Source organism: Drosophila ficusphila, unplaced genomic scaffold (genome assembly GCF_018152265.1).
Source record: "Drosophila ficusphila isolate 14025-0441.05 unplaced genomic scaffold, ASM1815226v1 contig_414, whole genome shotgun sequence".
In the NCBI taxonomy this organism is placed as follows: Eukaryota; Metazoa; Arthropoda; class Insecta; order Diptera; family Drosophilidae; genus Drosophila; species Drosophila ficusphila.
Genome location: NW_025064328.1, coordinates 20,539,576 through 20,563,290, shown reverse-complemented (window position 1 = coordinate 20,563,290; position 23,715 = coordinate 20,539,576). Strand labels below are relative to the sequence as shown.

Sequence of the window (23,715 nt, the reverse complement as noted above, 5' to 3'; positions counted from 1 at the left end):
CTTACTCCATCGTTTTTGCTCAGATTGACTTGATTTCTTCCAGATGGCGTTTTCTAACTACTATTGAAAATCGGATTAAATTTTATCAAAATCGGATAACTCTATCATATAGGTGCCATAGGAAAGATCGAAAAAATATACATAAACAATGGAAAAAAATTATAACGTCTTGTTTTTAATTCCACCAACATGATTTTCAATATATGGAGATTTTTAATAAGCCTAAGATCGAGAAAAAATTTCATTGAAATCCGATAACGTTATTATATAGCTGACATAACTACACAACTTTTGGGAAAGTTTCAGCAAGATAGCTTTAAAACTGAGAGACTAGTTTGCGTAGAAACAGACAGGAGGACAGACGGACAGACGTACCTACATATTTGGATTCTGATCGTGATGCTGATGAAGAATATATATACTTTATGGGGTCTGAGGTGTCTCCTTCACTGCGTTGCAAACTTCTGAGTGAAATTATAATATCCATTTGCTCTGCAAAGGTATAATAATAGTAACTGCAAAAAGAATTTTTCAAAAATAATTTTTCTTTTCTTTTTTATGATTTTTCGAAGGTGACAATGTCGGAAAAAATTTGTATGGAAAAGAGAAAAATATGGCTTAACTGCGTATTTCTAAACATTTTTAAAAAATTATAAAAAAATAAATGAAAAATTATTTTTGAAAAATTCTTTTTGCAGTTACTCTTTTTTTTGTTTTAAGAAACTTTTTGCATCCAAAAATTTTAATATTCAATATTATAAAAAAATTTTTTTTTAATTTTTTTAAAAATTGCCCTTTTCAATAAATATCAAATGAGTTAAGAAAAGTATGGTATCATTCAAACGGCATTTTAATTACCTTTCCATTGATACCGAAAGTTAAAAGAAGCAAGTTCAAGTTTCGAGTCTATTTTACTTTTATTATTGTCAAAATATATATGCCGACCAGTGTATATATTTTCGATCTTTCCTATGGCAGCTATATAATAGAGTTATCCGATTTTGATAAAATTGAATCCGAAATTCAACAGTAGTTAGAAAACGTCATTTGAAAGGAATCAAGTCGATCTGATCAAAAACAACGGCGTGAAAATTTTTTATTTCATTCTCTCGTATGGGAGCTATCCGATGTAGTCGGCCAATCCGGCCCGTTCCGACTTAATTACTGCGTGCAATAACTACACACCTTTTCGGAAAATTTCAGCAAGATAGCCTTAAAACTGAGAGACTAGTTTACGTAGAAACGGACAGACGAACAGACGGACAGACGCATTTCGATTCTGATCGTGATGCTGATCAAGAATATATATACTTTATGGGGTCTGAGGTGTCTCCTTCATTGCATTGCAAATTTCTGACTGAAATTATAACACCCTCTGCAAGGTTATTAAAGGGAATTGTAAGAAACAAAATATAGAAAATAAATAGAAAAATCGTCATAGCTTCGATTTTGTTACGCATTCATTAAGCAGTTCGTTCCGACAATAGATATTTAAAAGCTATGCCTAAAAAGAATTGAACGTCCTATATCGTATCGAAAATCTAGAAAATTAATAGAAAAATTGTCATAGCTTGTTTAGCCTTTATGTATTTTGTTAAACATAATTGATGACTGCAAGGGTATTTAAGCTCCGGCTGGCTGAAGCAAGCTTCCTTTATTGTTTGAAATCTATCTAACTAAGTACAAAAAATATTTCGGTCTTACTGGAAAGGTTTAAGTCAAACCTGTCCACTTCCTTCGTTTTCAAAAATAGGGGCTTAATATCAGCAAATGTATTAGGTGTTTGAAAATCGTTAAATATTGTATGTCTCAGTTTTTACAAGATAACTCCGAACTTAGATATTGTCTACTGACGAACATCCAACATAAATTACCACGACCTTAAATTAAATAAATGCGTGCAGCCAAAAACCACTCGTAGTGATTTGTGCAACAAATTGTATCAGTATGTTGGTAGAAAAATGTTTGGTTTAATTTGATTTGTTGAATTGCGAAATGAGTTTTTTGGATTATGTTTGTCTTCAATGATGACCTGATTTGGTTTCAATTTTACTTCGCCCGCTGGCAGCAGTATGTGATGTTTAACGCCAGCTTTGTTTAGACCTTGAAGATTCACTTCTCCTCCGATACCATTTATTTTGAACCCTTATACCTAGAACTGTCCGGATTTATTTTATTATTCGTCGTCTCTTAGTTGCTTTAAGGTTGAGTGGGACTATTTGCATGTCTCAGAAACATTTGCGGGCACTCTTTGAATCCCCAAAGCAACCTTTGTGTGCAATAACCTGTCCAAGTCCAAAACCAGACCCTGAAACCACAATTAATAGGTAATAGCTCCCAATAGAGCCCGAAATAGCACTACTAAAAATGTAAAGCCCCTGGAATGCTCAAGCCAAATTAAGCCGCGGCGCCAGACGAGCGGAAGACGAGAAATTAGAGTCTTCAGATCGGACTGAGAGCCAAGCTTCTTTTGCGCCTGTGCGCTTACTCTGGGCAGAGAAGCCAAGATCAAGATCCGCACTGTCCGAAAGCGAGCATGCGGAGAGCACCTGCGCTGCGCTGATGTCGACGACAGCGTCAGCGCAGGCGTTGACTCATCTGCCGGCGCCAGCTGAGCCGCGACTGCGGCTGCGGCTCCCACCAAATCACTTGTTCGCTTCTTCGGCGGAGGAGGCTGCGACTGCGACTCTTTATGCAGACGCGGGCTGCGCTGCTACTGCTTTGCTCTGTGGCTAGCTTTGCTGGGCACGTATAAAACAAACGATCTTGGTTAAATATTCACAATCATATTCAAGTTGTTCGCTCGCGCGTTCGTGTCCAAAAGTATTTGGCATTTTCTCAGTGTAAGTGTGTGCCCCTAGAGCAGTGACCAGTGTGGAATCGGTCATCCGTAGGCCACATCCGGGAAGGGATCCGGACGTAGCTTAGCAATTACCACGACAATCTGACTGCCGGTGGTCAAGTGAAAGTTAAAGGACACCAAAGGACACAATTAATATAGCCGTGGGCTCTCACACAAGCCACCCTCGCACAGGCAACAATGCATTTAGGCCAATTGGGCTGCAGCTTAGCGACTTTAAGCTGTGCAGCCGCAGCTTTTTGTGGCTAAAAATTAAATTCACTTGCGGTTGATTGATTGATGGATAGTTCCATTGATTCGGTTTCAGTTGTCGCTGCTTCGAGGTTGCCGAGTCCCAGCCTCCGTCCGCCCGTCCGCCCGTCCGTCAGTCTGCAAAGCCATTTCGTCTTCGGATTTGGCTGCCACTGTGCATTGTGTTTAGCTTAGTCGAAATTTATTTGTTGGTGATGCGATCTGAACTTTGCTGTTTGTTGTTTTGTACTGTGTTTTGTTGAATTGTTGCCAAATGCGGCAAGGCAAAAAATTTGCAGTTTTAATTTATGTGAAAAGCGCCCACGGAAATGCAGCAGAAACGGCAGCCAACAGACAACTCGCCAGCGTCAGAACCCCCAGCTTCTGAAACAACAGCAACAAAATACAATTTGCATATATGCATATGGCAATTGAGTGGAAGAGTTGAAATGCGGGATTAATGCGGCTGGGCTTTGGCATATAACTGGACTAGCCGCATCATTGCCGATGGCAAAATATGAGACAAGGCATTTTTCTTTTTGAAAAGTGGCAGGGACTCTTATATTTGTATTTTATCTTTATCGTTATCTTTTTGGGAGACGGCCCACAGAGTATCAGAATCAATTCAGAATTTGAAAACTCATAAATTTATTTTAACTCAAAAATGTTTGTTTATTATATCCAGATAAAGAAAGTTTTATATCTAAGGGGTTTACTTCCTTCTCTGAAAAAGTAACATTTTTGTTAATATCCGAAAAAAGTATGCCAGTGGAATTTGATGACTGCGCGAAAAACATTGTTTTTCATGAAATAGAAAGTAGAAATTCACAGAAATTTCTAAATTTGAATACAAACTGATTGTCATTCAAATTTGTCAAAAAAGCCAGAAAATATTTTATGCAAATTTTGTTTGGGTAAAAACCAGCAATTTGATTTGTTTATACACACATACTTATATTTAGATATTCCATTTTTGTTTTTGCTTTGGATCAGAGCGGCTTTTTTACTATTTTTAGGTTTGACTCACGACGAACGCATGCCGCAATTTGGCTGAATGATCGATTTGGCGATAGAATACATGCAAAATCATCCTGTTCTTTGCGATTTTAAAATCAGTGACTCAGATCGCGTTAGAATTCCCCAAGCGAATTAAGCATATCCGGATGTGATGTTGGCTAGTTTTACGTTTTATATACCTCTCGTAAACCCTCAATGATTTCGTATGTGAAAAGTTTGCTTTCGATTTGTTCAATCAAGATTTTAACTTTACTGATAGGGGTAACTTTCCAAAATTTTAACACCCGTCAACTTTACACTTCAATAATTTTGGACTGCAGCAATTATCCTTGGAAGAGTGGTTTGGCGGAAAGTCAAGACGGTTTTCCATAGAATAATCTCCAGTCTCTAGAGTCCTGGACGGGCTAAGCTACACTTTTCCACTGATAAAAGAGTCAGTACTGGCCATCAGATGTTCTCGCCTGATCAAATTATGTCATCACTATGTGTTTGCAATAAAAAGGTGTTGAACTTGCGCCACCCGTGCAGTCTGAGAATTCCATTTGCTTTATTTATATGACGCTTTGTCACCCGCAATAATTCATTTTCTGGCGTTCTCTAGTTTTTCAGGCCCGCATCCAGAGAGTCGAACAGCTATGACCACTTTACGATTTTGTGAGCACCTTGGCTTACTCATTGTTCTGGCAGTGATTGCATTGGCCAGTGCCGACTACCAGGGCAACATGTTTCTAAACGGCCAGTACCAAAACGGCATCAGGGATCACAAGGAGACCCATCTTTCAGTCAATCCCTCGTCAAACGTGTTTCTCAATCACGCCATTATCAGCAGGCAAGCGTCCCCCTTTCAAGGACCCACCTATCTGCCACCCAAGGAGTACCTGAAGTGCATCTCCGGCCAGCAATGTGTTCGCAAAGACCAGTGTCTGAACGGATTCTTCACCCAACAGTTGCCCAGGATACAAGTAAGTTGCTGCCTCTCAACCGATATTCGGAACCTTTTTAATATTCAATATTCGGTTTGGTGCCCTTTCATTTAGCCGTCTATTGCATAATGGGATATTGATTTGGGGTTTTTCCGGGTCAGAAAATGTAGTCGCTTGACAAGCGGCCTCTGTTCCCCAATCGAAGCCAGCCAATTGGATCCGTTCGCGCCCGACGGAGACCTAAATCGAAAAATTAAAAGCTCGTCTGTGGCGATAAACAGCAAAATATTGCGGTTGTTGTTGCTTGATTAGCTCGCCTGATCTGCATTTTCTGTATCGCTAGCTTTTGTTGTTGCTTTTGTGGTTGGCTTGAGTTGAGTTGTTTGGCACTGTTACCGTTATTTTCCGGTTTGTCATTACCGAAGTCCGAAACACCAGCCCACATACGTGCTGGAAAGACCATAGCGATTGGGAATTTCGTAATCCCACAAAATTGAATAAAAAGCGAAGTTCATGTTTAATTGCCCCTCACGAGGTTCGCTTTCGACCAAAAAAAAACAATTTATGTATATATGTGTATGTACATATGTATGTATGTGCACTCGATCAAAGTCTTGATCGAGCTCCTCTACCAGAGCAGGGCTTTAAAAATCCTAACAGATACATAGCCCCTACGGGCAGTACTGAATGCAATTAAACGCATTTAAGAGTAGGTCGAAACTATTGTTTTTAAAGATTAAATATCATATATCATATTTTATATATCATATATATTATAAATCATATTTATTATACATCATATACATATAAATTAAAAATGATTTTCTTACCGTCTGAATACATTTTTCATGTTCAGTTAAGAATGTCTATTTTTATACCCTTGCAGAGCAAAAGGTATTATAATTTTGGCCAGAAGTTTGCAACGCAGTGAAGGAGACACCTCAAACCCCATAAATATAATACATATTTTCTTGATCGGGATCACGATCTGAATCGAAATACGTCTGTACGTCTGTCCGTCTGTCCGTCTGTCCTCCTGTCCTCCTGTCCGTTTCTTCTCAAACTAGTCTCTCAGTTTTAAAGCTATCTTGCTGAAACTTTTCCAAAAGGTGTGTTTTTATAGCACGCAGTATATAAGTAGGAACTGGCCGTATCGGGCGACTATATGGGATAGCTCCCATACAAGAGATTGAAATAAAAAATTCTAACGCCGTTGTTTTTGATCAGATCGACTTGATTTCTTCCAAATGGCGTTTTCTAACCACCATTGAATTTCGGATAAAATTTTATCAAATTCGGATTACTCCACCATATAGCTGCCATACAAAAGATCAAAAAATATAAATATATATAATGAAAAAAAATTATAACATAAATTATAACATATAAAATTCAAAACATGGAGTTTTTTAATAACCATTAAATCGAGAAAAAAATTTCATTAAAATCCGACAATGTTATCATATAGCGGCCATAGGAAAGATCGAAAAATCTATATAGAAATACGGCAAATCAAATTATAACATCGTTGTTTTTCATCAGACAAGCATTGTTTTTGGAATAGAGAGGGTTCTAGCTCGGCTCTTGAATTGCATATTAAATTTCATAAAAATCGGACAACAATATCATATAGCTGCCATAGTCCTAGTTTCAATGTTGTTTAGCCCCAATGCATTTTGATCGACATATTTGATGACTGCAAGGGTATATAAGCTTCGGGTTGCCGAAGCTAGCTTCCTTTCTTGTTTTTAATACCCAAATTGTTCCTATTTTCGTCGTTAATATAAAAATGTGTAGTTCATATACCAAGGTACAATACACACTAAAAAAAAAATCGTGGAAATAAGTTGTGTGAATCTAATGAATTTTCCAGAGTCCCCAGTTAAAAAAAGAGTTGTTTTAATGGTAAAAACGAAGTTTTTGTAACAAGCAACAAGACTGCCATAAAGTATCTATAGATTTTGAAAACACACCATTTTATATTTTATGGACAGAAGGCATTAACTAACGATATATAATAATCAATTAATTCAATTATATCAATATAATTATAATATAATATGTATATATTTTTTTTCTTCCTGCTTTGTTTTGTGTTTTAAAAATAATCAAAACGTTTAGAAAAAAAAACATTTTAAAAGAACAGTATACATTTTGATAAAAGGATAAAAGAAATTGAAAAAAATAGGTTCGTAATTATTAACACGTAACTACTAAAATAGTTCAAGAACTTTAAATTCAACATCCTTAATCCAAACATAATCACAAAGAAAAAAAGAGAATGGAAACTCTCGAAATTCAATTGCTTTTTGCAAAATGTATTCTTGAAGGCTTGTCGGGAAATTTGTCAAGCTCTTTCGCCATACTGTGTGAATAGCGAGCAAAAACAACTGAAAAAAAGCAAACAATTGAGGTAATATTTGCGGCTCACAGATCAATTATATTTGGGAATAATTAGCTGTAGTATCGGGAGGTACGTTACTAGTAAGCAGCGCATAAGCAATTAAAATAAAGTAAACAAAATGATGATGTCAAACTTCAGCAATTGTTGTGTATTGAAATTGTCGGGGATCTTCCCCAATTGCTCTGGCTTCCGTTACGACGATGTTGTTTTATTTTATAAGTTCCGGGACCGTGTAAACGTCTTGAACACGGATTTAAAGCACGTGCCGTACGTTCTTTTAGTTTCCACAGCACAAGCAATGCCACACATGGGCTTCATAAAGCTATTTTTAACCATTTCACATACACATAAACCAGATTTGAGTACTTTCAAAAACCACCGAAGCTGGTATTCTGTGTTTCAAGTCCAAAATGATTGCTTTAAAATATATCCGTGCTATTTAATATCCACTTAGCATTCTAAACTCACGCTCAGGCCAAAGATCTTCATTAGTCAAGGTCGTGCTTCAGAATAGTCTTAAAAACATTAAAATGGGTTTTCGATTTTAGCTTTTCTTGCTTGAGGAGACATAAAAGCAGACATAAATAAGGGGACTTAGACAGTTTAATTTGTAATATTCAGAGGCTGATTGATATATGGGGTGCCAGTTTGGGAACTTCGCAGTCTGAACTGGTTATTTAAACTCTTCTTTCATGGCATGACGTCGCTTTTTTGGCAGCTGTACCCGATAGGGAACTCTTTATTAGATTCTTAAGCTGCAACATCGTCAAGGCGATCCCGCCTCAAGCTACTGTTGCGGCTTTTGATCTCTGGCCTCAGGCTGACAGAGTTATTAATTTGCAATTGTTCAATTGCTAAATGCCAGCTGACCAAAAGACAGCGCTTAGATGTGAAAAAAATTTAGCAATATAAGCGAAGGTCCGCAAGACGACAGCGGCAAAGTTCAATGTAAATGCAAAAGTTTCAAGCACATAGACGCTGACCACTGCCACTACAATCTGGCTGGACACTTTTTAGCACATCATTTATGCAAGTTGCTAAACTTTGGTGACCTTTTGGCAAAGACGACTGCAATCTCAATCAGTGGGGTTGCGTTGCAACATTAAGGTCGATACTTTGGTCTGGGCGTTCGTCAATTTTTTAATTAAAGAATTATTTTAAACTCTGACACACATTACTTTTTATTCTCAGAACTGCGAGCCGGAAACTGACGTGTGCTGCACCTATAAGCCGCCCACCACCACAACAACCACAACTCCCGTGCCGTTTGTCTCCTGTCCCCGCGACTCGGACTGTGTTGCCCCAGAAAACTGTCGCAATGGTGAAATAAGTGCCATTAACTACGTAAAGAAGCAAGGGGTAAGTGCGTATTAGGGACTGTCGCCGACCAGAGAACTGTTTGCTAACAAAACAGTTGGGAAATCTAGACTCTGCCTCATTTGTACATTGGGATTTTTCATTTAATCGACATAGCATAATTCCATTAGCGAAGTAGCTGTTTGAATGTGTTACCAATGACGAGCCAGACGCCCAAACAAAACGAACCAAGTAGAAGCAATTGGCTCTGCCGGAATTAGACTCGACCGCAACGATTTCAGCATTTCACAAGCCCGTTGATGCATGGGAAACCACAAAAACCAGCACAGCAGCCCACGAAACACCGACAGCTTATTAGCACACAATTAGTTTTAGAGTCTGCTCTAATTTAGGCTTGGGATTCTCCAAAGCTATACCGCCAAATGGCCAAAAGGTTCTCAAGCGGGCAACCAGCTTCGTTTAAGTTGAATGTCCACTTGGTCCACTTTTCAAGTGCATTTCGCGCCAGTCCCAGCAATGACATTGCCATGGGGCGAAAATTTAATTCAAAAACTCTGGCAGCGGCAACGAACTTGATGCCACCAGGCAATAATCAAACTGGAATGCGGTTGAGCCTACAAGTAATGCCTTACATACACGCATCCAAGTCACAAAGTGTTAAATTACTGCCTACCAGGGGGAAAAAAATATGTATACAGACATATATATATAAATATATGTGTGAGAAGGGGTAAATCGGTACAACAGTCCAGCTTACCGCGCATCGGGAGAGGCCAAGACTCTGAGAGGTAGCGACTTGGGGCTATGAGAGATCTCTGATTTTCACCAGACCAGTGCAATTGCATAATTTACTTACATGCAATGGCCGGAAAAACGGGTCAGTTGCGTACAGTGCCGCTGCATGCAATGCCTGAAAAAACGAGCGCGGCAAGTGAAATATGTTGCAGTGCAGGCAGCGACGCAACAGCTGCAGGTCGTCTTCAGTGATATCATCGCTGGCATCCCCTGCACTCTTTGGCAATGCTTACCAATTCTAACCCCTTGCCCAAGTTTAGGCACAGTTTTTCCACTAAGGTTGCTTTTCATAGTTCTCATCCTCTTCAGTTTTGCGGGCCTACGATTAAAGACATTTCTGGTTGACCCTCATTGCGACACATGATTTCCGTCTGCCCAGCGACCATTACTTACAATAATAGCCAGACTCGTTAAGTTATGCAGGCATTAACGTCAGTTGTGTGGCATGCCAGCAGAGCAACAACTACATTATCAACAAGATGACCACAATTAGGTCCATGTCGAGGATGCACAAGCGATGTACATAGGTGCGAAGGGTACACGATTCGGGTACCCCACTTTAGCAATGAAATATGCAAGGAATGCTGGCAAGGTCGCTGAATTCTGGCAGTGAGTACTGCATGGCGAACGGGGACCAAACGAAGAGACCGAAACCGCTAACCAGATAAATATTATAAATTATATAAATATTATTCTAGCAAAAATTGCATTTTAGGAAAAACTCGATTACGAAATGTTAAAAAAAAAACCTTTTTATTTCTCGTATTTATTATATTTGATCAAATTTTTGTAATTTTGTCGCTATCCACTTACCTATACTGTACCTGATATAATGGACCTTTCTCAAAACTTGCAAAGGGGTTAATAATTTCAGAAGTTAGCAACGGAGTGACTGCATGAAGTATGTATATATATTCTTAATTAATTTGGCCGTATCGCCAACAGTCGACTATAAAGTGTTATAGCATAAAAAAATCAAAAGGCTTATTAAAAATTATATAAAAGTTTACTATATAAAAAACTCTTAGTTTTTTTTTATCCAAAGAGTACATTTATAGCTCACATAGAAAAAATCGTAAAAATTGTTCAAATTAATGTAATATCAAAATTATTATGCAATGCTAAAACTTCGTTGTCGGTAAACAAACAGGCACATTTTTATTAAAATCTGATTAGGAAGGTGAAATATTAGAAAGTTATAGAAAAAATAGAGAAAAATCTACCATATGAACCTACTTTATAAAAAAGTACTTATGATAAATATAATCGTTTAATTTGTAGATGTCAAATTTAACTGCAAGGGTTCATAGCCTTCGGCCTGCGGAAGCTAGCGTCTTTTTTGTTTTTTAAAGTCCATTTTTTAACATCAAAAATAGAGGAAGGTTTTGCACTCTCATTTTCAAGATACACATTTTTAAGAGTCTCCTTAATGAGTTGGTGAGGGAGCGATCCAAACACATCCAACTCGATATTGGTTTGGCGCTGGTCTTAAGTAAACCTATGGCTCACAACTTCACGTCGTTTTGACACTGCTTAAGCTGTAACAGGCCAGTGCCGCTGAACACGTCCGCTGCAAAGCACGCGGAGCAAACAGAGCAGATCGAGTGTCTTAGCATGCAGCCGTCGGAGAAACTTAAGCACTGAACTCAAGGTCTAGGTCGAGCTCGGGGTCTGCGTCAGCTTGATCGCATGCTTTCATGGCTGCCTGAAAGTCGTTGACAGCGCTTAACATTTATTTGAATCGCGGATGGCTCTGCAGAGTGGCTTTGTTGGCCGAACTCTGGCTTAATGCGTATTTTACGACTATTATTATTGTTATGGTTTTATTAGTCTGCCGTTAAGCGACAGCGATCGTTACATATCAATACAATGTCAATGGCTTTGTTATAATTAGCATAAATGTATGTTTGCTGTTAACGACGACACCTTGCCGACCTGACGTCACCTATAATTAATTAGTTTTTCGCTGGAGCATTTTCGTTGCATTATTTGCCATCTTGTTTGGCCATAAATAATGGGCTTTAGACCCATGCCGCTGGATTTGATGCTTAATCATAAATTGCAATGCATGTAGCATAAACAAAAGACTTAAGCGCCGAACTTGTGTCACAAATACCTGACGACCTGTATTCACTTGCACTTCAGGGCCTGCGCTGGCTCGCAGAAGCTTCTCCTCTGCGGTGCAACTGGATTTGACGTGGCCCGGACTTAAGACAACTTCTCGTAAAACGGCCAAATCAAAAACTGACAAACAATTTATCGGCACATAAATTGTCTGCAGAAAGAGGGGAGGAGTAAGAATGCTGAATTTAGTGCTGTGCTAGTGGCGCATTAATGCAGTCATAAAATAGTTCTATGTTTGCAGTAAGGCATTACTGTCGTAAATTTCGCTGCAGTAGATGTCGCCACGGCTTGACCTTTCCCCGAGCCATAAAAACGACTTCGGCCCACTGGTGTACCTACTATCCAAGTGGATTCACGGATATTATCACCTTTTTTATTGCCTCTGCTGAACTTGGTAACGTCTCTGAAAATACAGATTTTTAAATATATATATATATACATATATATATATATATGGCCGTTAATATATAAATACTTATAGTAATTGCAACATTATTAACAAATTGCGCCAGACAATCTATGGAACATTGACAACAACAATAATGGACAACTTGTCTTTTATAGCCAGCAACAACATTTATTAAAAGCATTTTGGAGTCTCCCCGCTCTCATGTTACTGGCGATTACATATTTTAGCTGTCGCTGGTACACAAGTAGCTTGAAATTTTTGTTGTCGAAGTTGTTATCTTGGCGTAAGATGATTGATCATAAGCTATGCAATGGCCAGTGGCGGTCCCAGGTAATCGCCTCTCAGGGGCGAGGATTGATGTTTTACAGGGATTTCGCCTGCTCAGAAAAGCTTGTTGTCATTGATCAAAATTATGCGCCGTTCTCCGTCCTGTTTTCTCGCAGGCCCTCCCTAATAATAACATGAATTACATAAGCTAAATGCTTGTGCTGCTCCTCGAAACGCCATTGCGATTGAAGTCTACATTTAGATAATATTTGATTAACGCTTAATTGATGCAAATGAAGCCAGACGGTCGCCAGTTGTGCCTAATGACAATGTTAAGAAATTAAATGGGGCTGTCGCCGCTCGATCAGAAGGACAAGCTTTACAGCAGAGCGATAATGGGCATTTCCATTAACGACCTCAACTGAGACCAGGTTGGACCAGCACTTGCCAAACGGAAGCGCGTTTATTTTAATTAATTATATTTATCTACCATGCCGGACTCGTACTCGGAGGCAAACAGACATGCTATCAGCAATTACTGCCCACGGCCCTGTTTTGGTTAATTTTAAACAAATGAGCACATTATTTTGCCATTACATGCGCAGGCCACTGCCCCGTGAGTTATGATTTATGACATACAAAGTGAGCGTAATAGTAGGTCCAAGGCCAAGACCCGATGACATCTCCTCTGACCCTTAACTGCGTGTGAAAAGGTGGTCGGAAAGCGCACAACCGCCATCTCGAGCCGGTGGGCCATTTGGCTAACATTTTTCTCTTCTTGGCGCTAGTGCTAATGGTTAACGACTGCGCAACTTGTTGTTAGCCGCTTCAAAAAAAGCGCTGTAAACTCGTCAACGACCTAATGTTTCCGCAGCTGAAGGCATTTTTTATTTCTTATTTGTTGGAAATATATTTAAATCGATGGAATCGTCGCCACTCTGCTAATTGCCGTTGTATAAAAAACTTGCTACCGGACCCTTGAATACGAATGGACTCGTTTGTCAAAAACAATCAAGTAGTTATAATTTGGCTTTTTCGCTGGCTTCTACTTCTCTCAACTTGTGCACTAATCGTGTGGGCACTGCGGCCGAAGTCGCTTCCACCGTTCACCCCCTCTCAATGGCCGACGGCTTCAATGAACAACAGACCCGGGCGACAAACTTGACGAAGCACATACAGCCCCATCTGCAATTGTAGCAAAGAGGGGTGGCACCGAGAAGGCTCGGAGAGTCCGCCCACGGTGTGTTGCATGACATATATGACATATATGTCCATGAACTGAAGCTTTCTAGCTTACAATTATCTCCCAGGCGCGAAATGCTCAGTTCCGCACTGGGCGTTTTAATGATTGCAACTACTGGCAGTCGATTTGTGTGGCGCAGACACCCATAACGAACTAGCGGAGCTCTTCTCATACGCCTCTTTTTCCTCCACAGCCCAGTCGCTGTTCTGCGCCCGATGTCTGCTGCCGAATGCCCTCAACCACGTTGACCGAGGACGGCTATATCTTCAATCTGCCGGACAAGACCTTCCCGCTGCCGACGAACCCGACGGTCCCCGCTGTGCGCACCACCCAGCCAGTGTACCGTCCCCAGCCTACGACGGCGGCGCCAGCTCCGCGACCCACCAACGAGTACCTGCCGCCCCCGACCACCCGGCGACCCAGCTACGAGCCCATTCAGACGACCCGGCGACCCGTTTACCAGCCGCCACCTACGGCCGCCCAGCCACCTCGCAGCACCCCCAGCCAAGGCAAGACAAGGCCGCAACCCCGCCCGCAGCCGACGCGCCGGCCCACCAACGAGTACCTGCCACCTGTGTCGGCCAACGAGATACCGCGCTTTGAGCCTGATCGCGTGCCGCAGCCTTCGAACGAGAAGCCGATCTACCGTGGGGAGGACCAGCTTTCCCCCCAGATCTTCCCCTCGCCACAACCCGGCGACGTCCCGAAGCACTTCGCCAAGTGCGCCTCGGCCCTCGTGTGCACCTCTGAGAACTTCTGCAACTCAATTGGAGTGCTTTCCGAGACTCCTGTGGAGCTGAGCCCCATGGAGGTGGCCTTCCGTGTGCCCCTCACTGACTGCCTGCAGGCGGAAAACGGCACCCCAGGCAAGTGCTGCCGAGACCCCAACTACGTGGACCCATGGCCCGTCAATTTGGCCGGAGTTTGCGCGACGAGGAACAAACGGTGAGCACGCACTTCCTGTTCTTTGATCCACATTAACCAGGACCCTTGCTTTTTGCAGGACCAAGCCCACAGGAGTGAAGGACCTGGATGCCAACTTTGCCGAGATCCCCTGGCAGGCCATGATCCTGCGAGAGTCCAGCAAAACGCTGATCTGCGGCGGAGCCATTATCGGAGACGAGTTCGTGCTGACCACCGCCAGCTGCGTGAACGGGTAAGTCGACCCCTTCGTTTTTCCCCGATTGAGTCCATAATAACTGGAATACCTCAGCCTGCCGGTGAGCGACATACGCGTGAAGGCCGGCGAGTGGGAGCTGGGCAGCACAAACGAACCTCTGCCGTTCCAGCTGACTGGGGCCAAGACCATCGACGTGCACCCTTCGTATGACCCCTCGACCAACGCCCACGACCTGGCCATCATCCGTCTCGAAAAGCGCCTGGAGTTTGCCACACACATCCAGCCCATTTGCATCAGCGATGAGGACCCAAAGGCAACCGAGCAGTGCGTCACCTCCGGCTGGGGAAAACAAGCCTTATCGAGTAAGTTTTCCCAAAAGTGTTTCTTTTCGCTTTCGCTTTTCGCATATTGTAGCACTAAAGAATGCGTAGAGAAGACTCATCACATATTCATAGTAAATCTTTTACGACTTGCTAGTTTAGAAGCCCGAATTTTAAGTTTTTTTTTTTTTTACGTTATAAAAAAAATGCTACACCTAACTATTTTTTATGTTTTTTACATTTTATGAATAAACAAGAAAGAAAGCTAGCTTCGGCAAGCCGAAGATTATATAACCTTGCAGACCTCAAAGAGTTTAACTAAATACATAAAGGCTAAGCTACATCGAAGCTATGACGATCTATTAGTTTCCCATATTTTCGACTATTGTTCATATGACAGCAATATGATATAGTCGTCCGATTTTAATGAAATTTAGTAGTACAGAGTTTCCTAACGACTCTAGGTTAGGAAACTCTGTATTCCAGAAATTATGCTTGTCTGATGAAAAACAAAGATGTTACCGTTTTATTTCCGTTAATTCTATATGAATTTTTCGATTTTTCCTGTGGCAGCCATATGATAGTGTCCGATTTTTAAGAAATTTTTTCTCGATTCAAGTGTAGTTAAAAACTTGATGTTCTTGAAATCATACTCGTATGTTTTCGATCTTTCCTATGGCAGCTATATGATATAGTTATCCAAGTTTTATAAAATTTAATTCGAAATTCAATAGTAGTTAAACAAGATAGGAAGCTAGCTTCGGCAAGTCGAAGCTTATATACCCTTGCAGTCATTAAATATGTCGAACCAAATACATAGAGGCCAAACAAAATTGAAGCTATAACGATTTTTCTATTAATTTTCCATATTTTCGACTATTGTTCATATGGCAGCTATATGATATAGTCGTAAAATTTTGAATAAATTTAATTCGTAATTCTAAAGTCGTCAGAAAACTTGATATTCCAAAAATCATTTTTCTCTGATTAAAATCAACGATGTTATAATTTTATTTCTGTTATTTTTATATAGACTTTTCGATCTTTCCTATGGCAGCTATATGATAGAGTTATCCGATTTTGATCAAATTTAATCCAAATTTCAATAACAGTTAGAAAAAAGATATACGTTATAGTCTTCCAATTTTCATGAAATGTAATTTGAAATTTAACAATTGTTCAAATCTTTATATTCCAAAAATCATTAAAAAAAAACTATGTTATAATTTTGTTTCATTGTAAAAGGGTCAATAGAGACTAATTTTTTCTCAAAAAAGTTTGATATTGCAAAATCAGCAAACTTTGTTACCCACACAGTAAAAAGTGAGGCCAGTTCTATCACCTTTGTACATACCACCTACATTAAAATTTAGTCTATTTAATCATATTTTTCTACCTTCTGCAAGGATACGAAAATAAGCTACGTCCGCTTTACTGTCCAGAAATCGTGAACTGAGTGGCCCCCACATTTATATTTGAAATAGATCATTTCGATTTTTAGTTTAGGAACCTATAATTGCCCATAATCTATTATCCATTTGTTTTTGTTCATCCGATCCGAACCACTCTAACTTCCACTCCTTCCCGCCCGGCAGTCCATGAAGAGGGCGCTCTGATGCACGTGACCGACACATCGGCGCTGAGCCGCAACGACTGTGGAGCCGACGACAGCAGCGTTTGCAGCGCCACTAAGTTCGACGCCTGCCAATTCGACGTGGGCAGCGCGCTCGCTTGCGGAAGCGGTTCAAACGTTCGCCTCAAGGGAATTTTCGCCGGAGAAAGCTCCTGCGGCGACGGGCAGACAGTCCGCTTTGCCAAGCCCGACATTAAGTGGATCAACACGGCGTTCGCCGACAGAAACAAGCCGCTTTTACTTAAGCGGTTCTAAGCACGACTTCGGCTCTACAAAGGACTTCGGAGGAAGAAATATGTGAACGACGAAGGACAAAGGCACGCCCATGCTACAGATATTAACCAAGCAGCCCAAGTAAATATGTACCAGCTCCAGTTTGAATCCTTTACGTTCTGTCGAAGTATATATGTAGATCGAATTCAGATGAAAAATGTTGCCGTTAACATGTATTGCGAGTTGTAAAATACTTAGTTATAAGCTATATGTTGAACGAATAATTTTGGAGCGATCAACTCACCGCATGCCAACCACAATGAAATCGAGATTATACAAATATTATATTTCACTACATAGTACAGTAAGTCTTAAGATGTGAACTTTTTAGGCATAGGCACTATTGTACTCCTGACAAACGCACAACCACATCTATCCTGCAACATCTTCTTATACATTTACTGTTATTTAAAGCTTTTCCTATATCGTAAATCAAATACTTATAATATTATTATTTTTTTAATGTTGTAAAAAGTGTCTGCACGTCTAAATTTAGATTATAAATTAATTTTTAAATAAAGAAAATCGATTAAGATATATCAAAATTGTTTTGAAAACTCTATATTCCAAAAATCATGCTCGTCGGCTGAAATGTTATAATTTTATTTCAGCCAATTCTATATAGATTTTATAATCTTTTATATGGTAGCTGTATAATTTAGTTGTGCGATTTTTATGAAATTTTGTTCTCGGTTCAACTTGAAATTCTAAAAAATTATGCAATCGGTGGGGTTTGAGGTACCTCCTTCACTGCGTTGCAAACTTCTGACTAAAATTAAAAATTAGGGTACAACAAGAAAGGAAGCTTGCTTTGGTAAGCTGAAGCTTATATACCCTTGCAGTCATCACAAGTGTCGAGAAGCACATAGAAGCAATGGCGCTTTTTTTTATTAATTTTCTATAATTTCTTTAAAATTCGTTTAGAACAGGAACGGAAATCAAATTTGAATCGAACCTTCACAATAGTCTTCCCTAACACAACGTTTCCAACGTTGCTCCCACGATTGGATGCACCCTTGGTAATCCTCCAAAGTTAGACCGTTCAGCACCTTCGTGACGGCTTCCTTGACCTCCCGTACGTCACCATGGTGTATTCCCTTGAGGTATGACTTCATCCTAGGTAATAAGAAAAAGTCGCAGGGGGCTATATCAGGGTAGCTGCGGCAACGTTGGAATGCTCTTGTTCGCCAAGAACTCAAGCACAACAAATGAACCGATTGGATCACGACACGTTGCTTGTAAAGTCAATCGCTCATTTTCCTGACGCATCTTAACCTTTTGACGACCACGGGGACACATATGTCCCAAGCAAAAAATAAAAGACAGCTAAATAACCATCATAAGGATTAATGTAATTTTATTTAGTACAAGCCGTTTTCATGTGATGCGCTTACCAACACATTTTGCGATTCATTTTTATATATAAGATGGGTTTTTGAACGTATTACTTACATAATTATTTATTAATGTGCCCCAAAAAAAATAGGAAAGTTTCATATATTTTTATTTAGAAATATGATTTTTAGGTGCTCTATGAATCATCCTAACTAGTTGACATGTTTTACCTCTCATAATCGTATGGTCCTGAAAGGGTTAACAAAGCACTTCCGAGAAACACGCATTAAAGATCGACCTTCAAAATTTGACTTGAACTGAAGAAAGATCACTGTGTTGCCACTTTTCTTATTATAACTTTATTTCCAGAACTTAATCGCCACACTCGTAGGCGTAGTAATACGCACTCCGCACTTACTTTTCAAAAATTAATATCATACCTATACCAAAAAAGTAACGAGGTTATACATTTTATTTCATTAATTTTGTATATATTTTTCAATCTTTCGTATGACATCCGATTTTTATACTTAATTTAAAATTTAAGAGTGTTTTAAAACACCATCTGCGACGACGTTTTAATTTTTTCCCTTTAATTTTAATAATCTTATATATGTACATATGTATGTAGTTTTTTTTCCTATGACAGCCGTATAATAAAGTCATACGGTTTTCATGAAATCTAATTCTAAATTCAAGAGTGGTTTTCGATTGAAAAAAAATACGAATACGGAAAAAGCGAATAGTTTCAATTCAATTTTACCGCTCTGCGGGGTTTTTTTGGTAGGGGTTTGAACCCCTAAAACCCCCTCCGTAAATCCGCCACTGTATATAGATTTCTCAATCTTTCATATGTCAGTTATATGCGCGATTTTTATGAATTTTTTTCTTAATTCAAAGGTTAGTTAGATTAGTTAAAAAGTGATAATTTTTTTTCAATCTCTCGTATGGTAGCTATTTGATTGTCACAACATAACTTTTGGGAAAGTTTTAGCAAGATAGCCTTAAAACCAGTGATGTCAATATGTCCTTTTTCCGGACAGATCTGTCCTGTTTTTAACGCTTCATCCGGAAAAAAATTGAAAATCATCCGCATACCTGAAATTTGTCCTTTTTTTTTAGATTTTTCATCCGGAAATCTGTCCTTTTTTTAAATCTAATATTAATTTTTTTTTCTAAAATACAGTAGAATCCGCTTATAGTGTCCGTTCGGTTTTTGCGACGAAAACTCCATGGCTTGATTGGTCCCTAAACAGACTTATACACTTAAAGCCTTCTTCGTCTTCCGGGTATAACGACGAAAAATCGTCGGTCCCTTGGAAGTCGCTATAAGCGGATTCTATTGTATTTGCTTTCGCGCTCCAATTTAAATTTATTATCAGCTGTAAAATATGAAACAGGTGGCAACTTTTCGTCTGCCATGCTCATATCGACAGTTCGCTAAAAAATACATCGAAAAACAATTCTTTTACGATTTACTTGCACTCTCTCTTTCGGTACTGAACACGCAATTTAAAAATTTGTTTTTTTAAATTAAAAATGCCAAAAGAAATGTACAGTAGAATCCGCTTTCAAGGGATCGACGAGTTTTCGTCGCAATACCCGGACAGACACTATAAGCGGAGTCGTTATAACAATATTCTACTGTATATATTTTTTATCTTTTCCATGATAACCACTAAGATTGATTCTTTAAGCAACGGGTATTTGCTGGTTGACAAAAACTTTAATGGATTCGTAAAAAGCGGCAATTTCCGTACTGAAACAAAATAAAATACCATATTTATTTTGCAGTTAAAGTCTTATTATTCACATTAAATTTGTTTCAATAAGGGCACCATTGTGATGTTTCATCGGGTTAATGTGTTTTATGAAAATAGCAGTATGTATTTATAATTTTCCCACTTCGTGCAGATAGGCGCCAAGAAGTTTAGTCTTAAAAAATAAAAGGTTTAAATTGAGCAAAGAAAAGCATCAAAGCTAACTTACGCCTTCAATGTAGTTGTAAATATCGATTTTTTCATTTTGAGAGTGAGCTCCGTCGTCACATGCTCCCACTGGTACGAGGATCACGTTTTTCCCAGTTGCTTCCTGCAATGTCAATGTTACTGGTATGGAGCCCCCCTCACGAGTCATGTCCGGTTCTACATTGAAAACATGCTTAATAGCCCGCTTCGCAGCCTCATAATGCGGATGGTTTGGGTCCTCAGTCCAGGGCTTGCCAGCCGAGAGCATAACAACCTTTAATCAAAAATCATGAATATACATATATAAATGCTTAACTTTTCCGACAACGAACCTTCATTTTATTTGGCGAACCACGCTCAGCCCATTTATCATTAAGATAATTAACTACACATTCTTCAATGTGCTTTGGGTCCTGATCGGGCACAAGGCGAATGGAAAACTTGCCAATCACTTTTTTCGGAATAACTGTTTTCGCGCCTGGTTCATAAAATGCACCCTCGATTCCGTGGACAGACAGACTGGGATAACGCCACCTGGCTTGTAGCAGTCTGATTTTATCGCTATTATGCGGCAGCTGGTCAACACCAATGTCTTTCCTATAGAATTAACATGGATTATAAGATTTACGACTTTAGATAGAGATAAGATTAACTGACTTGTACTCAGAAACTTCGAAGTCAATGTTTTCGTAAATTGATTGCTCGTTCTTCAGCTGAGGGGCAACCTGCACGAGTGAAAAAAGAATCACAGCGTTAAAAAAAAGGTTTTTGACTATGACGAACTACTCACGTCGCGTTCGACTCCAGGGACCAGGATTTTGGTGTCCTTGTCTACAAGAATGCTGAGTAAGTAGCAAAGATCTGGCATAGCTTCATGGACGGTGCCCCCAAACACACCACTGTGCAAATCTTTGTTTGAGCATTCCACCTCCACTTGAAAGTATGCAAGCCCACGGAGCCCATAAGTAAGGCAAGGACGTTTTTTTCCCAGCCAGTAGTTGTCCGAGATACAAACATAATCGACATCGGCTAGGAAATCGTTTTTGCGCTGCATCAACAATTCGTCGAGACCTTCACTGCCGCTCTCCTCCATTCCTTCAAAAACGAATTTCACATTCAGAGGTAGCGGAATGTTGAGCTTCTGGTAAGCCTCGATGGCGTGAATCCAGCACAGGACAGGTCCTTTGTCGTCGGAGGCACCGCGCCCGAATAGCTTGCCATCCACCTCAGTGAGCTCAAAAGGATTAGTGTTCCAGCCGTCTTCTTTTAAGGCGGGCTGCACATCCAGATGTCCGTAGACCAACACGGTCTTCTTGGAGGTGTCACTGCCCAAGGTTCCAAGCAGAACCTTTGGTAGAGGGATTATCTGGCCGCTTGGCAAGGTCTGCTTGCCCACATCCGCCAGTTCTATCTCAGCGCCCAGGCTCCTCAGTCGTTCCGCAGTCCAGTCTACCATGCGATCAATCTCACCGCGCTTATCGGGCCATGCTGAAACCGACTGTATCCCCACAACATTTCTCAGGGCCTCGATGTAATCGCTCTTCTTGCCATCAACAAAGCTAAAAAGAGATTGCGGTTTATGACCATTTGATAAAGGCGTGTAAAGCTTACATATGCGAACATAAAAGCACAAGAACTGTTATCAGTTTGCGGCTCAGCCCCTGGATAAGCAAATACCCGTTGCTGGGGAGACTTTCTATTTGTGACTTTCCAACACAAACCGATAAGGAAATACAACTATTAAAACGAGCTCTGGACAGTTAGGTCAATGATAAAAAAACACATTTCACTCGATATGTTCAGTTGTTGCCATTAAACACGTCGGTCCTGGCGACGTGTGTATCAATATATACGACTGGATAACATATTAATTATAATATAATAAAAATAATGTTCCCCTTGAAAAAATATGAATGCAGACGTGTTATTTTCTTGCTATCCCTTATCAGGTTACTGCCTTTGTTTTTCATAACTGAGTTAATTCTAAAGATGCCGTAGCACAAAACTTGTACATATACTGGCTTGGAAGTATATGTGAGGAAAGTAACTCACACATTGAAGGCATCTCTGCATCTCTAGACCCGTACTCACGCAGACCCATTCTACTCACGCAAATAATTGCTGAAGTTCATTCGAAAGCTCGGCCATCGTACTGTGGAGTTGTCTCGGACTACTGGAGAAATGCAACGAACTACGGGCGTTAACCGTTTAAATCCGAACGAAGTGGGCGCGCGCTTATATACAAAGTACAACAAAAATGGATTGAGTACAAATATAAAATGGACAGCAATGTGACCGCGGCAGGACCGTTTAAATAAACCGCAGTGTTACCAGACGAAGAAATCGTGTTCCATCAAAATTGGGTTTTTTCAAAACTAGTAAACTTTGGTGGGAAACACGGATACGTCGTTTTCTGCCTGTTAAAAAGAATATTTTGAGGGTAAAGCCTAGTAGTATGCAGATTGAAAAAACACGAAGTTTATAAGAGTGAGCAAGAATATTTGAAAAACTATTTTTTCCCATAGTTTGTTTACAACCCGGTACCGAGATGAGCAAAGTAAAATCGAGAAAAACACGAAAATGTTAGAAGGCGTTGCCAAATTAACATCTTATGAACTTTCTAAAGTCTAAAATGAAGATTAAACAAGAAAGGAAGCTAGCTTCGGCAAGCCGAAGCTTATATACCCTTGCAGTCATCAAATATTACGAACAGAATACACAAAGTCAAACAACATCGAAGCTACGACGTCTTTTCTATTAATTTTCCATATTTTTGACTATTGTTCATATGATATAGTCGTCCTACTTTGATGAAATTTTATTTGTTATTCAAGAGTCGTTAGAAAACTGTATATTCCTAAAATGATTTTCTGATGAGAAATAACGTTGTTATCATTTTATTTCCGTTAAATCGAAATAGATTTTTCGATCTTTCCTATGGCAGCTATATGATATACATAGTTGTCCGATTTTTATGAAATTTTTTATACATTTTTTTATAAACCAGACTAGTTAAATAACTTGATACTCAAAAAATCATAGTCGTCTGATGAAAAACAATGACGTTATCAATTAATTTCCATTAATTCTATATATATTTTTTGGTCTCTCCTATGGCATCTATATTATAGAGTTATCCGATTTCGATAAAATTTAAAACGAAATTCAATATTAGTTAGAAAACGCCATCTGGAAAAAATCAAGTCGATCTGATCAAAAACAAGGGAGTGAGATTTTTTTTTAATTTCTCGTATATGAGCTATCCGATATAGTTGGCAGATCCGACCCGTTCCGACTTATATACTGCGCGCAATAACTACACAACTTTTGGGAAAGTTTAAGCAAGATAGCTTCAAAACTGAAATACTAGTTTACATAGAAAGAGACAGACGGACAGACGTACAGACGTATTTCAGATCGTGATGCTGATCAAGAATATATATACTTTATAGGTTCTGAGGTGCCTCCTTCACTGCG

General features: G+C 39.6%; 2 protein-coding genes across 3 annotated transcripts; one reads left to right on the top strand and one right to left on the bottom strand.

The window, feature by feature from the left end:
- Positions 1–2,765: 2,765 nt before the first annotated feature.
- Positions 2,766–17,473, top strand: LOC108098691 (inactive serine protease scarface). Of its 2 annotated transcripts, none has more exons than XM_017201811.1 (7): positions 2,766–2,843; positions 4,710–5,070; positions 8,627–8,794; positions 13,784–14,535; positions 14,594–14,746; positions 14,804–15,072; positions 16,626–17,473. In XM_017201811.1, exons 2-7 carry the CDS (start codon positions 4,744–4,746, stop codon positions 16,916–16,918), a joined length of 1,962 nt encoding a protein of 653 aa, XP_017057300.1. In that variant the 5' UTR covers positions 2,766–2,843; positions 4,710–4,743; the 3' UTR covers positions 16,919–17,473. The 2 variants fall into 2 exon arrangements, with proteins under 2 accessions (XP_017057300.1, XP_017057292.1); XM_017201803.1 differs by lacking the exon at positions 2,766–2,843 and adding an exon at positions 4,289–4,311.
- Positions 17,474–20,022: 2,549 nt separating this feature from the next.
- On the bottom strand, positions 20,023–22,535 carry LOC108098721 (cytosolic non-specific dipeptidase). The gene is made up of 6 exons (XM_017201843.2): positions 22,349–22,535; positions 21,029–21,797; positions 20,896–20,963; positions 20,571–20,835; positions 20,261–20,512; positions 20,023–20,206 (listed from the first exon to the last, which is right to left on the bottom strand). Exons 1-6 carry the CDS (start codon positions 22,384–22,386, stop codon positions 20,162–20,164), a joined length of 1,437 nt encoding a protein of 478 aa, XP_017057332.1. The 5' UTR covers positions 22,387–22,535; the 3' UTR covers positions 20,023–20,161.
- Positions 22,536–23,715: the final 1,180 nt, after the last annotated feature.